This window comes from Carassius carassius, chromosome 46, assembly GCF_963082965.1.
Source record: "Carassius carassius chromosome 46, fCarCar2.1, whole genome shotgun sequence".
Taxonomy (NCBI): Eukaryota; Metazoa; Chordata; class Actinopteri; order Cypriniformes; family Cyprinidae; genus Carassius; species Carassius carassius.
The window spans coordinates 19492990-19509087 of NC_081800.1; the positions used below are offsets into that span (position 1 = coordinate 19492990).

Genomic DNA, 16098 nt, shown 5'->3' on the forward strand with positions numbered 1-16098 from the left:
ACAAAAAAAAAAATGCAATTGAAATTATACAGGTATAACAATTATTCATATATTCATAGACACATTTCTTGCCAGAAATTATGGTATATGATGTAAAACATTACTGCGTTGAGCTGGTTGAAGATGGTCTCCCAGCCTAACCAGGTGAAATTTTGCCAAGATTCCTCTAAAACAGACCACTATGACTAGGCTGGGAGACCAGCTAAGACAAGAAAACCAGCTTAGGCTGGTTTAAGGTGCTTATATGTAAACTTTGTAATTAATTGTGAAATTAAGCAATTTCTGAGTGAAAATAGTTTCCACACTTTTCCACAATTTATAAATGTAGCCAAAAGATTTAATAAACAATCATGCAAGGGCGTTTCTGCTTAGTTCTATTCTATATGCAGATTCCAGGCCTACAGGTACAGAGGCTTCACACACATACACACACAGAAAACAATCTCCCTTTTCTTGTTCTTTTTTTTTGTGCTTTCAGTATTATGGTTATCAGCACTGTAACTTAATACTCTTCCTTTCATGTAAAATACATTGTTACCTGTGCCCCCCCCACCCGTCCGCCCACCAATACACACACACACATTTCAGCATATGCCCCTGGGAGGTGTAAGATTATCTGATGTGTCCCCTCCCTGAAACGCTCTTCTCTAAAGGTAGGGGAAGGCAACAGAGAGAGGAAGAGAGAAGAAGAAAAAGGAAATAAAAAAGAACAGAGTGTGTGACAGGGCAAAGAGCTGTACTGTGTGTAATATGCACACAAAAACGACATGCATGTTTTTAAGGGTATTCCAATCAGCAGTAGTTTATGCTGTTATATTTCCAGAGAACTTTCAAACTTCCTACGGACACTGAAAATAAGAAATAGAAACTAACATTAGAACAAGCGCACACATCTGTTCCTCTGGACCAGTCCATGATTCAACATCCTTGTTCTCAATCAGAAACTAATAAATTCATGCCAACAAGATTTTAAATAATTTATGTAAATACTGACTAAATGTAATATGGTAGTGCGTGCAATAAAATGTCCACTCTCTATATAATTTATATATAGCATGTGCACATACAGTATATTTATTTGGTACAATCCATCCACAAGAATTGCTGATTCTCTTACACATTATTTTATATCTTAGTAATGGTTCCCTTAGTAATGGTTATTAATTATTTTGCATACAAAATAAGATATAATAATATAAGATATTTCAAATAAGATATTCCAAGTACATCAGTAAAATAGGTTTTCATTGTGAAAAAATAAAAATAAATAATATTAATTTAAATTGTAACCAAAAAACATGTTGACATGACCAGCCAAATCCTACTAGCTTTATGTCAGCGACCTCCTGTTAGTGAATATTTTCAGTTAACATATTAAAATGAATAAAAAACTACTTAATACAAACAATGCATTTCTGCAATGTCAATAGTAAATGCTAATTTTTTAACATGATGCTACTAACATGATTGCCTCCATTAGATGCTAGTATCGGTATAAAACTCAGTCAATTCAGTCAGCAAAATATAAAACACAGTCATAGTCAGTCATACAGCAGCATTCTGAAACAAATATGTCTTTGATCAGTCGGATCCACTAAAATGACCAGTTAAAGCAGCAGCCCATATGTTGGACTGCTTCGTTTGCATGTCAACCTGGTGTGTGAGATTTGAATGGTATATATCGCCAGGGGAAAGGGGTCAGAGGGAAACTGGACACCAGGCCAAGCCCTATAGATAGACACACCTTCGCAGCTTTGAATGAGTGTGTATGTGTGTGTGTATGATCTTGTGTGTAACTACGTGAGTGACGCTGTCTTTCTCTACCACTGTCTCACTGATTCATGTATCTTCGTACAGCAACCAGAGTGTTTACACACACATACAAGTTTCTCTAGGTGCGCATTGGAGTGTGTGTGTATCATCTTAAGAAAAGAGCTGAAACTTATAAATATATAAAAAAGCACTCTTGCATCAAAGTGCTCCCTTCCCCTCTGATTGCAGCAGAAAAAATGCTGCTTAATTATTCATGAGTTCTTGTGCTTGTGTCAGCTTTTCGTTAATTATTTAAATTAATCTCATTAACGAAAGGCCAGGTTTCAGGAGCATTTAATTAAATGAATTGCTTCCCAGATGTCGATGTGCTTGTTAAATAATGTGCTCAGGCTGGACCCGAAGCTGTCAGATAGACTCAACCCAAAACTGCACACAAGGACCAACATAGTGCACATTAGTGCCATTGTTCTCCCCAACTTAATGCAGTTTTTAAGATCGCCAGGAGAACCGTCAAATAATCTCTGTGTTTATTAATCAATGACTCTGCATGACTGTAAAAACATCATCTACACCCAGCTTCAGGAATGAATACAGTCTGCTCAAACCTGCAGCTTGTTTTGACAGCTTGTACTGATTCAAACGTGACTGGATACAATTTAGTCTCATCAAACTCAACGTCAGTACTTAAATACCTAACATTTGTATTAAACACAAGATCTAGAAGGATCTTAAAGAAAATTTGACAGTTATGCACTTACATTTGAAGTCTATGGGGCAACTTCCAAAGAATGTCCTATAGACTTTCACTGTATGCTGTCAACAAATTTTTTTTCTTTCTCAAGCTAAGGGGAAAATCACACTTATTTAAGCATTATTAAAAAGTATAGGATCTGATTTTGAAATAAAGTCTCTTATGCTCAACAAGGCTGCATTTATCTGATCAAAAATACATTAAAAAGAGTAATAATATAACAATAAAAAACTGTTTATTTGAATATTTTAAAATGTAATTTATTCCTGTGATGGCAATGCAGAATTTTCAGCAGCCATTACTCCAGTCTTCAGTGTCACATGATCCTTCAGAAATCATTCAAATATGCTCATTTTGTGCTCAAGAAACATATTGTATTTTTTATCAGCTGTGCTGCTCAATATTTTAGTGGAAACCATGATACAGTTTTTCAGGATTTTTTTAAGGAAAAAAATTGCACTTATTTTGTGACATTATAAGAAGTCTTCAGTGTCACTTGTACAACTAAGTGGTTGTTTGTAGGGATGCTCCGATCCGCCTTTTTCATCTCCAATACCGATTCCGATACCTAGGGTTCAGTATTGGCCGATACCGATCCGATACCAGTGAAGGTTTTTTTTTTTTTTTTTTTTTTTTTTAATAAATGTAGAATTTATTAGAAATGGGCATATGGCAGCATCGTAGATGTATTTTACAACTGAATATATCTCTGAGTATGGAACTGATATTCATTCTTTCACGATCTACTAAATACAGACTACTTCATTATAATGAAAAATAAACAATAAATATGAAATATGTATATTCATAATATATGACAAAAATATATGCTAAACTAGTTTAGCAGATAATTCAGCAGCAAAAGTTATTCTAGAAAAATCAGTGCACAATAATTTTAGAAAACAAAACATTTATTGAAAAAAACATTTTGTGGGGAACAAATAAAAGTGTTGCAATAAATATGGTAAAATGTTACCCATGCTATTTGTATTATAAAATCAATTTATGAAAAACATTCATGAATGTATTTATATATAAGTATATACTATCAAATTAAAATACATTTCTTTAGCATATTGTTTAATAAGGCAACAACATATAATAGATTCGATAGGGCAAAACAAATACAGTGAATGAAGCGTTTACAATATGCGCATCCGGTGTGCAGAATGATGCGCTTGAAGCAACACGGAGTCACAGCACACAACGCTTTGCATTAAAAAGTGCAAAGCACAAAGGGAAGAGAAACTGATGCGTAGTGTACTATATCTGTGCAACAGTTATTGAGCCTTTTCTTATAACGGTTTTAAATTTCAGTTACTGTGTGCATTAAAAACAATTTAGTCTTTTCTACACCTGTGTGTTGTTCTCACAGACACCTGGTAGCAAATAACAAAACAACATTAAACTCCAGCAAGAAGATAAAGTCCTTTTTGCAAAATCATAGACATTTATTTAAAATTCAAGTATGATAATGGCAATACAGAATGATCTTGGAGAGAGCTCTACCGAGCTGACTGTCGTAAACGAATGCGACCGGGTTTAAAGGCTGAACGAATGACTGACAGCCACAGCGGAGAAAAGCTGAACCACTGATGGACTATTCTGTCGATGTCTTTCATATTTTCCAGACTTTGAAAATTTAATTTACTTGGCAATTAATGGGACGGCCACAAGCCTCCCGGTTTTCTTCTAAAATATCTTAAATTATTTACTGAAGACAAACTAAGTGCAAGCTAGATTAAATTAATGCATTTTAAATATGGCCATTTTTCTTACAAAAACTCATCGATTCGCTACAGGAGGCCTTTGTTCACCACCCGGAGCCATGTGAGACACATTTTTTTTTAATGGAAGGGGGATTTTTATTTCACGTCTTCTGGACTGATGCACTGCAGCACCCACTGATCACCATGAAACAGCTTGAAAGATCAAAGACAATTTTTTATATAACTCCGACTGGATTCGTCTGAAAGAAAAAAGTCATATACACCTAGGATGACTTGAGGGTGAGTAATTTATGGGCTAATTTTCATTTTTGGTTGAACTAACTTTAAGACTGCTAACTCAAGTGAGACGCGAGTCAATTTACAGTGCAAAAGACAAGCAACAGGTGTAAATATCCAATAACCATCAGGACGAGTTTAACAAGTTTACAGGAAAAAATCTATAACAAGCCTTTTTTACGTCAGGGAGACACCAAACTTCAGTTCATATATGTATTTGAGCTGCTACTTCTTTTTTTGCTGCTACTGTTTGTTTTGACGTTAAACACAGGGTACTTATTTTGCTATAAAGCAAGTCCTACTTCTTTTCACAGTACAGAAGATTCATAAATATTACTGCGTCAGTTCAACAGCTTTCAACAGACTCACGATCTGTACTCTCCATTATTTGTGGTCATTTGCTGATTAGACTTAAATTGGGGGGTGTAAATATGTGAACGTGAAGCCGTGCTTTCTGTTCTCCTCTCCCTGCCTCGTCCCCTCTTCCTCCCTCTCTGTAGGTGTGTGTTTGAGTGTGTGTAACCTGAGTCCTCTCTCTCTGTTTGTGGTCTCTGCTCTGGGGCTCTGGGGCACAGACTGCACCAGAGGAAAAGGCTGCAGCTACACCCCCTTTTCATTTTACTCCTCTGCTATTTTCTTCCAGAACCAAAAGCATTGATCCCTTGAGTCACAAAATACCCCCCTCCACCCACACCTCAATCTCCCTCTTCCTCTCCTTCCATTACCCCAAACACCCCCAGATCTATATCTCTCCTCATCTGGATTATGGACGCCTGTCTGTCTTTTACAGAGCGCTCATGTACACATATAAAAAGCACAAACACAAGATATCGTAACACATAATCAAGCCTGTTTTAATCATTAATCGAATGTTATCTAAATTATATGTATCTGAAAGTAAAAAAACTTTTTCCACAAAACTAAATGATCAGAGTGTCTCCCAAGAACACAAATGCACTAAAACGTGTGTTTTACTGTCAGTGTGCATGCGTATGTGACACTGCTCAGTCTCGTAGTGGCCATATGGCTACTGTGCTCGACACTTCAGCTCACATCTGTTGTGTATTAAAGACCTAACACTGCTCAGTACACACCTGGGTGGCCTTTCCACACACACACTCATTCATGCACACAAACATGCTCACACTTCAAACCGCACGATCAAACTTTACAATTATCACATAGTATAGAACAGCATTTCCCAACCATTTTTGCCTTAGATACTGGGACACAGCAACACTAAACCAGACATGTGTTCCTCAACTGATACTTTACTGGAAATCATTCAGCATTATCATTCATTTTACTTTTTTTGTGGGGCAACATAGGAGAAACTTTCTCAAGAAACAAATTCAATGCCAGTACTTGAATACCTAGCATCTGTATTGAAACAAAAGAAACATACAAACATCCTAAAGAAATGTATATACATACATACATACAACAACTGCCCCTGTCAATTTGTAAAAGGGACAAGTCATGTTTAAAGTTTGGTGTAAAAACGTTAATATTGTGAAATATTTTTACAGTTAAGGAAACTGTTTCAGTCTTCAGTGTCACGTGATCTTTGAGAAAGCATTCAAATATGCTGCTCAAGAAACATTTTTATTATTATCCATGATGAAAAAAAGTTTCTTAAGGATCCTTTGATGAATAGAAAGATTCTTGAGAAACACCAAACAGTTAATGTATTGAGGAATTATATCCAATCAAGTAATTTACAATATAAAATCATCAGTAAAATCAAATAAATGATACTATGAAGTTAGTTCTATTTCTTGAATTTGATTGACCAAAGAACATTCAAAGAGTTCTTGATACAGTAAATATTCATAATAATATCTTATTTTTCATTGTGGAAGTAAGCTATTTCCTGCGAATGAAAAAGACTTTCGATTCATTAACTATAATTAAATAACTAGAAGAATAACAGTGCAGTAAATGGTAAAACTATTTGCGCTACAAATCATTATGTTTATCAGTAGAAGCCTTGCATATTCAAGTTACAAATGGTAATGATTGCTCTTTCATAAATAAGAAGGATAGGTTTAACAAAGTAAAGTAAATCTTCATAAGAACCTCCTGGGATACACACAAATGTGGTTAAGAAGCACTGGTACAGAGAATCAGTCGGATCGTATTTTATCTACACATTTCCAAATATACAACACATATAGAGTCTTTAAAGGATACCACACAATACACTGGCCTGTTCTGAATTAGTGGAGTGATAAATTCAATACACAGATAAAAGAAGATAATCTTCTGACAGATAAAGCCATAATGTTGTAAAACACATCTGAAAAGTGTGAGTTGTATGTCACTTACACTCTGTTCATTCAGCCCCTGTGTATTCTCCATCAGATGAACTTCCAGTCCCCTTGACTACAGTCCAGACACCTGCAAATAAAGGATGCTTTAAAATCGCCATAAACACAATACAACGCTAGGCATCCCTCTCTCGCTCTCTTTGTGCCTGTGGGTATATGTGTGTAGGAGGGGAAGGAAGAAGTCTGGTAACTTCACCGTATCATAGCTAGCTAGGCTGAAGTAAATATAATTTACAGAAGTAAACATTAAACAATGGGTTGAGAGAAATGTAATCAATGTAACACACACACAAATGCACTCAGTACACACAAAAATCCAAGCTGTCACGGTGGTCACGGTGATGCTAGCATGGCAATAGTCACTAAAAACACCTAACCATGATTTTGAGTCCCCCAGTGAAGCCCCTTCCACCCCATCCCACCCTCCTCTTTCTCTCTTCTCATCCTTCCCCTGTCATCTTAAAGCTTGATAGCTTCTGTAAACTACTTTGAAACCTCCTGAGGCCTCAGTAATGAAAAGCACTTTTATTCAAAAATTGGTTAATTTTCTGTCCTGTTTGCGATTTGCTGTATTTTTAACATTAAACTTGTGTTTGGGTGTGAGAGAAAAGGTTTAGCTAACCTATTGGAAATTCAATTTGTTTACATATCTCCAGAACAACAAACAGTCAAAAAAAAATGTTGTATGGAAAAGAGCAGCTCCTAATTTTATTTTAAGTTTTGGGGAACAAAGTGGACCAAGAGTATGCAATGAATTTTCATTTTAAAGTAAATTAACTGAAAAAAGGAGCAACTCAACAATTTTAATATTTCTGTCAAATCATTTTAGACAAACACCTGTTTCTATCTTCAGTGAAACAATTTTTGACTTTGCTCAAAAAATTGAAGGGTCCGTTTGAATGGTCATGATGCTTCTGTTTGGGAATATGTTTTAGTTTATGGTAGTCTATATTGATTACAATGACCTGTACTAAGAACAATGCATGTAAATGGGAAGTCCCTACAAGCACATGTTCTTGCTTGGGTGTGTGTGTGTAAGTAGAAGGGAGAGAAAGAGAGTTGAAGGGCACAGTTTGAAGAGCAGATCATTTGAATTTTTCATTTGCTTGGTGAAGCTGTTTTCTGAAATTCTAGCCTTTAATGCTCAGGCGGGGAATGAGCTGAGCGGCATTGATTTTTACTGTTATCACTCAGTGCCCTCTGAGCCTACTGTCCTCACACACTCTATCTTTCACACACACACACACACACACACACACACAATGAACAGACGCACAGCAGAAGACACATTAGACTACACTAACCATGTAATGGGTAGGAGCTGAAATTGATGTCCCTTCTGTCAACACAAGCGTTTTCAAATCAAAAGCCACTGATATGCAACAACTGTCCCTGACCCAAAAATTTGATTAAGTCACAGAAGGAAAACAATATATAAGGAAACATTCTGGGGATTGTAAATTAGAGAAGATCACTACGTCTCAAAAAAGCATAGCGCGCTTTACTGTTATTGTCAAGCAAGCGCGCGCGATTCGACACAGCCGCAGCACGAGCGCAACGCACATGAAAGCCGAATGCGCCACAGCTTTCATTTTCCTCCCTTTAAATCATCAGCGCTCACTCTATTGTCAAAACAATCCGTCTATTAATAAATAAACAAGCTGGACCGGTAACAAAGGTTTTTCCTAAGGGAATATTTTTTTAATTGATGTATGACGTGTAGATTCGTTATATTTCATAGATTCATTGTTATTACAACCGATTTTACTATTCAATTTATATAGAGAGGCTTTAATGTTTAATGTCATTGACTAAATGTTTTCTCCTCCACTATGTGAGAAACTTTTAACTTCCAAAAGGTTCCAGTTAGAAGAGTTTTTAATTCTTCTGAAACCATCCAGTCTGTGTGAAATTCCAAAGAAGCACAGCTCAACTCAAGAACTGAAACATGTTATTGATACTTCAGATGCCACGAGAAACCATTTAAGAACCTTATTTTTCAACAGTGTACTTTACTGGCAACGTATTCACTGTGTTACTTCTTTTACTGTTTACTAGCTTTAATAAAGAGTTGTTGTCGTAAACCGCTGTGAAATATAAAATGGCATCCAAGTGCAAAGATCTTAAAAACACATTTCTTACCATTCAGGGTTTGATGTTACATCCAAATCACCATGGGTGGTTATTTGACCCTTACCCAATATGGCTGGCGAAAGCAGTAATCCACCAAGACACATTTACAGATGTGTAACTATCAAAATAATTCTTGTTTTAAACTTTTTTTTAGCGATTTAATAATTAATCTACTAAAGAGAACTGTATGTGATCAAAACAAATGCTATTATTAGATTTCAACAAGAGACTCTACAAAACACTACAAAAAAGGCGTTTAAAATGATGCCCCACCATTCAAATCCAAAACTGTACCTTGTAAATCCGTCAATCAATGGGTCCTGTAATTTTTTTAAATAGATGTAAAACAGTCTCGAGTTTTTCCCCAAAGTCTGAGGCCTGGAGATGGCCAAATAGGAGGTCACTGGTGTTTCTTATGTAATTGTTGGCCAGTAGCCTACACTCCACCTTATTACCAGCCACCAGAGCGACCTGTTTGTTGTGAATTATTTCGTGTTAAATGTGTAATCTAATCCGGGCTCCTTCTCCGGTATCGGCTCGAGCTGCTATCGACAGCGCGAGAAAGCGACCAATGGCCAACGCACAGTGAATCGGCGTCAGTGTCGGGATGATATTCCCAGCTTCCTCCTATCAAATACAAACACAAACTCCACGTGCATGCAAAAACGAACGAGGTACGCGCGATACAAACGGACACGGTAATCAACTGACAAACTCAGAACCACTGCTCAATAGGCTTTCAATGAAAAATAAAATAAAATAAAATAAAAAACAGTAAATAAACAAATCTCTCTACTGTTAAAAAACACTTGAATATTTGTGAATATAATCATTGTACTTCATGCACAAAGTACAATAAGATCAAATAAGAAAAAAGAAAACCAAAAATGATGCGTTTCGGTTGTCGAAATAACTCCATTTGAATCTAAATCCTTGTAATTGAGTCTTAAATAGAAGTGTAAAAACAGTGTAAAAAGCATCACTGCACCCACAACAGTGTAAAAAGCATCACTGCCCTAACATTTTTTTCCATCCAGATAACTAGCTACTCGAGTTTTAAAAAAAATCTAATCTATTTTCTTGGGGTAAAAAAAGTTCTAAAAAGTACAATGAAAAGTGGTCACTTTTTAATCCACTTGTACCATTTAATAATTTTCAGGCAGCAGTTAAGATTTTGCATTTTTTTGTGCTGATATTTTAATGTGATAACTGGTAACTAAAAAAAAAAAAAAAAAAAAAAAAAGAAGAAGAATAAAAAGATTTTACTTCCATAGGTTTAATAGGTATTCTAATGCTATAACTTGCAATTCAGTTCTCCGTTTATGAGCACCAATTTTCTCAGACGTTTCAATCACGTGAAAGTATCAGGAGTGAGCAGGTGCTCCAACTAACTGCTCTTACACGTTGTAAATTGCCACCTAAATATTCCGCAAAACTTTAAAAGTGTCCTAAAGCAACCTATGTTATGGCTATTCAAAATGGGTACTTACTCTTATGAGTTGTGCGTTGCTACGATTTCCAAACTCTCCAGAAGGTCCGTTCGCATTCACTCTGTTGACATGCTCACCCGAAAATATTCAAGTGGTCGAGCTGCGTGAAGCGCGAGGAACAGCTCGCGCCAGTCAGTGCACGCGCTGTCAGTGAAGCTCGCGGGAAAGTCCTCCCTAAGTTCATGAGAGCTGCATTGGCCGGACCGGTACAAAACGATAGAACCGACAGATCACCACTATAGCCTAACCCAAATTCCGAGGAGCGCTGTCTTGCACTAGCCGTGTTTTCCCCTTTAATTTACTTTCCTAAGATTAACGTGAGCATACGCGCACTCCGTGGTCTACTTCATTATTAAAGTTCTCTCGCAGCGGCGAAGCAAGAGCGATCATTGATGGGCATGCGCGTAGCTGCCATGCGGGGTGCTGCTGCTGGCTCTCACCCAAGCCAGTAATGGGGCACAACACAAGGGCCAGGATGAGGCTCTTATTAATAGCTTCGTCCGAGTGATCAGCACAGATTTATTTACCACCACCACCACACAACAACAACCAAGTCAAACCCTTGTTTTGGGATCAGATTCACTCTCAAATTGGGCTTCCACTTCCGCAAGAAAAAATATCTCCTCTAATTAACATTTATCAACACTGAGAGCAGCCAAACCACTAAAATAGCTTCGGTTTTTTTCCGTCAAATATTTAAAACATGTTCTAACATGAGGTCGGAAAAAGTAATGCTGAAATTCAGCCAGCAGTGAGAAAGAAACAGGAAAACGTCACAAGTTGCATGGAAGTTGTTGATGCTTGTATCGTTGCAGTTCACATGAGAGATGCCATCATAATTTTTAAACAATGAAAAAACTGGCAAAGTAGCTTATGCATTGCAGGGGCACACATTTTCCCCGATTTTGAGAACCACAAATGTCCACCCTAAGCCACAAACTGGCCTGGGAAAATCATTTAAATAATGGCCAGGTATCTCTGCAAATGTTGTGCAGAAAAATTTGGCAAAAAAAATATTGAGTGTATCTAAGTATTGCTTTAAGAGCAATACACATCAGACAGAGTGAACAGACTGTTGGTGAGGAAAAGCTTTTTTAGATGCGACCTCTAAAACCTGTATTTTGCAAAGAAATGCAATGAGTGAGGAAGAAATGCTAAAAGAGAGCAACAAAAAGCAAAGCTCCACTATAAAGTAATTCACTGCTTGAATGTGCTCAGTGATTACTGCTATATTAGCCAGACTCCTCCTCGAGCACTGAAAAATGATGCTCCTGAGGGCCAAGTTGGGCCGCGTTTGACTGACACACTGTTACAGAAAGAAAACAAGAATTTCATGCTGTTGAGTGGAATGTAACTAGCAGGGGGCTGCTGTTGATATGCAGGCTTAACTCCACATGCTGCATGAGAATTTGGCTCCATAAACATCAGGAAAGAAACAACATTTCCCCACTCTTTGAAAACACGAGGGCGATGAGCACACACCTCTCCTCATGGCATTTTGTATTTAAGTTCAATTTATTGGAATAAAATGTCAATGTTCAACGGAACTGGGTGATCAAAGGCTACTAATTAAAAGAAAGAAATCAAATCAGTACAAAGGTCTTTAAGCAAGTGCAGGCAGGCCTTACTTTTTTGGGTGGGGGTGGGAGGGCTAGCATGCGCTTAGCGGGGTCTTATTTATAGACTTGTGCAAAACTTTTGGCTGCACACTGCACTGTGCTGACGCGGTAGAACCAGAAGATGCCTGTCAAACAAAGAATAAAAATACACCAAGAGAGGCGCGAATGGGGTTGCATCTGGCTCGCTGGCGTGAAGACGCACAGTTTATGCCCCTCCCCCACAGCACACATAGGCCCATGTTGCCCAAATATTGTGCAATAAGTGGATGGAAAACAACGAGTGCTGCTTAAAATCTTCATCTGTGGTCTCAGATATGTATTTATATAGCGATAAGAGTCCATTTAAGAAATAGTGCACTCAAAAATGAAAATTCTGTCATTATTTACTCACCCGCATGTCGTGCAAATTCTTATGGCTTTGTCGTTTGTGGATCACAAAAGATGATGTTTTGAACAATGTTTCAGCTGTTCTTCAAAGGAAATGAATCCATACTACTCAATTGGTATATATCTAAAATACTGTTCACATCAAAGATGATAAACAATTTTCTTAACTCCCCCCCCCCCAACTCATTAACAATAAAAACACTGACAGCCAATCAGGACAATGGAGAACAAAAAAAAGTTTTTTCAACCAACGTTTTTTGTGTTCCACAAAAGAATCTCTGTGGTGACTGATTAACTTGTATAACTGTATAATTAAATATAACAATATGACTATCATCTCTAAGGCTAAAAGGAGTCCGAGTCTCATTTGTAGTGTACTGTGACTTGACCGTGAAGTATAACATGCAGTAGCTCTCTGCATTTTTAAAAGTGATACATGCATCAGTGGCAGACTGTAATGAAAAGACGTTATTTAATAGATTTCATTAATAGTTCAAGTGCTGTAACCATACTCTTGATATCTGTAGAGAAGGGAGGCATGGGAGGACTGTGGTCACTGAGGCCCAGAGACAGGCTCCTTAAGCAGGTTAATGAACTCGGCCTGGCCGTGTGGGCTCTGATGGTTCCTGCAGCTGCCTGCACGGGGAACAAAGGAAATATTTAACACCTCATAAATACTGCTAATACATGAAGAAAGGAGCCCAGAAAATATGCTCATGATCTGAAGCACTTACATAGTGAATTCAGTGAGTCATAAACAATCAACAGAGGCAGAGAACGAAGAGCAGAGTGTAACAGAAATACTTCTGACATGTTTGTTGTTTAGAATTGTTGCTGATGTAGATGTCTTGGTATCAGGTTCCATTTGTATAGCATGTAAGAGAGAGACTGAAGTTGCCTTTCTACAGTAGAATGCTTCCATTTGACTCATTTATTATAAGTGTCAGTTTGAAAACAAGCCGACATGTCTATGTACATGTGGGAGAGTGTGTATTTATGTGTTTGTGTACACAGTGACTTCTGTTTTTTGCACTAAGACTGGATACTCTGGGTCCAATCATAAATATTTGGAACTAACAGAGTAGAGTTTTATTTGCCAGGCTTTAAATCCCATTGAGGCAATAAATTTTTTATTAATAAGGTACTAGAGGCAGATAAAACAAATAACGCATAGGCAAACTAAATTTAGGTCACACTTTAGTTTGGGTAACAATTCTTGTATTTAACTAACTATTAACTATGACTTTTGCCTCAATAAACTCCTAATTTAATGCTTATTAAAAGTTAGTAAGGTAGTTGTTAAGTAGGTATGTGGTAAGTTTAAGGGATTTAAAGTATGGTTATGCAGAATATTTAATCAAATTTCTTAACATCGACTAAAAGGCAAAGGTCAAATCACTTAAAGACTTCTACCATACTCCCTAAACTAACAGTAATGTAGAAATAAAGTCTGTGTCAGCGATTAAACATTTTTATGTGAGGCATGTCTATGTGCCGTCTGGAGGTCACAGCGGTGTTGCATGATCTACAGTTGCACATGAATTTAGAGGGTACATCATATCCGAATAGCTAGACAGAGAGAGAGAGACAGGGGAAGGAGAGTGACAGAGAGGAATTGTGTCTGTGTCTGTGTGTGTGTGTGTGTGTGTCCTGTCCAGCACCATTGTTATTTCATTAGGGTGTAGGATTACTTCCATTAACTCAGCATGTCGGCTGGACCTAAAGAACCTCTTTCTCTCTCTCTCTCTCTCTCTCTCTCATGGACACATGGACTTCCCATTAAAGTATCACAAGGAAAGCTTAGTGCTTAATGATGCAGCAGGGCTCCAGGCAAAAACAAAAACAAAAACCACAAAAAAAAAAAAAAAAAATAGGGAGCCAATGGCTTCTAAAATAAAACATTTACAATCCAACTGATTTTAGTTATGAAGTTTTCATTCTGAAGTTGGTTTTTCAGAATATGGTTCCAACATGACAATCACCTTACAGACTTATTCCTAAACAAAGGTTCCCCTACAGGTCAAAAGTTCATAATAAAATATATATATTTTCCTTTATATTTTCTGAAGACATTTCTTATCCTCACCAAGGCTACATTTATTTGATCAAAATACAAAAAAGACAATTTTGTGAAATATTATTAAAATTTAACATACATTTTCTTATTTTAATTACTGCTTCTGCTGCATTTTTGATCAAATAAATGCAGCCTCAGTGATCATAAGATAATTCTTTCAACAACATTTAAAAATGTATCTTCTTCTTTTTCTTTCGGCTGCTCCCATTAGGGGTCGCCACAGCGGATCATCCGTCTCCATACCACCTTGTCCTCTACATCTGCCTCTTTTACACCAACTACCTGCATGTCTTCCCTCACCACATCCATGAACCTCCTCCTTGGTCTTCCTCTTTTCCTCCTTCCTGGTGGCTCCATCCTCAGCATTCTCCTACCAATATAATTCATGTCCCTCCTCTGCACATGTCCAAACCATCTCAATCTCGCCTCCCTCACCTTGTCACCAAAACGTCCAACATGCGCTGTCCCTCTAATAAACTCATTTCTAATCTTGTCCATCCTCGTCACTCCCAACGAAAACCTTAACATCTTCAGCTCTGCTACCTCCAGCTCCGCCTCCTGCCTTTTACTCAATGCCACTGTCTCTAACCCATACAACATCGCAGGTCTCACCACAGTCCTATAAACTTTTCCTTTCATTCTTGCAGATACTTTACTATCACAAATCACTCCTGTCACTCTTCTCCACCCACTCCACCCTGCCTGCACTCTTTTCTTCACTTCCCTAACACACTCTCCATTACTTTGCACTGTTGACCCCAGGTACCTGAACTCCTCCACCTTCTTCACCTCTTCACCCTGTAACCGCACCACTCCACTGCCCTCCCTCTCATTTACGCACATGTACTCTGTCTTACTCCTACTGACTTTCATTCCCCTCCTCTCCAGCACGTACCTCCACCTCTCCAGGCTCTTCTCAACCCGCTCACTACTCTCACCACAAATCACAATATCATCCGCAAACATCATAGTCCAGGGAGACTCTTGTCTGACCTCGTCCGTCAACCTGTCCATCACCACTGCAAACAGGAAAGGGCTCAGGGCCGATCCTTGATGCAGTCCAACCTTCACCTTGAACCAGTCTGTCGTTCCTACTGCACACTTCACTGCAGTCACACTGTCCTCATACATGTCCTGCACCACCCTCACATACTTCTCTGACACACCTGACTTCCTCATACAATACCACAGCTCCTCTCTTGGCACTCTGTCATACGCTTTCTCTAGATCCACAAATACACAATGCAGCTCCTTCTGTCCTTCTCTATACTTCTCCATCAACGTTCTCAAAGCAAATATGGCATCTGTGGTGCTCTTCCTCGGCATGAAACCATACTGTTGCTCACAGATGGTCACCTCTTCTCTCAGCCTGGCTTCCACTACTCTTTCCCATAACTTCATGGTGTGACTGATCAACTTAATTCCCCTGTAGTTACTGCAGTTCTGCACATCTCCCTTATGCTTAAAGATCGGTACCAGCACACTCCTTCTCCATTCCTCAGGCATCCTCTCACCTTCCAAAATCTTGTTAA

At 37.9% G+C, this 16098-nt stretch overlaps 2 protein-coding genes across 16 annotated transcripts in view; one reads left to right on the top strand and one right to left on the bottom strand.

Moving 5' to 3' along the window:
- Positions 1–16098, top strand: part of LOC132129196 (armadillo repeat-containing protein 1-like) — a 428278-nt gene that overhangs the window by 200456 nt on the left and 211724 nt on the right. The window lies entirely within an intron of this gene.
- LOC132129267 (eyes absent homolog 4-like) overlaps positions 1–16098 on the bottom strand; it is a 35540-nt gene that overhangs the window by 17719 nt on the left and 1723 nt on the right. For 6 of the 15 annotated variants that reach the window (XM_059540793.1, XM_059540789.1, XM_059540790.1 and 3 more), the window contains exons 1-2: positions 10484–10859; positions 6859–6930 (exon numbers count right to left, since the gene is read on the bottom strand). In XM_059540793.1, coding sequence (XP_059396776.1) covers positions 6859–6891 — 33 coding nt within the window. In that variant the 5' untranslated portion in view covers positions 6892–6930; positions 10484–10859. Of the gene's footprint in view, positions 1–6858; positions 6931–10483; positions 10862–16098 lie in introns of those variants that run through there. The other 9 variants (XM_059540794.1, XM_059540795.1, XM_059540791.1 and 6 more) reach the window with 4 other exon arrangements.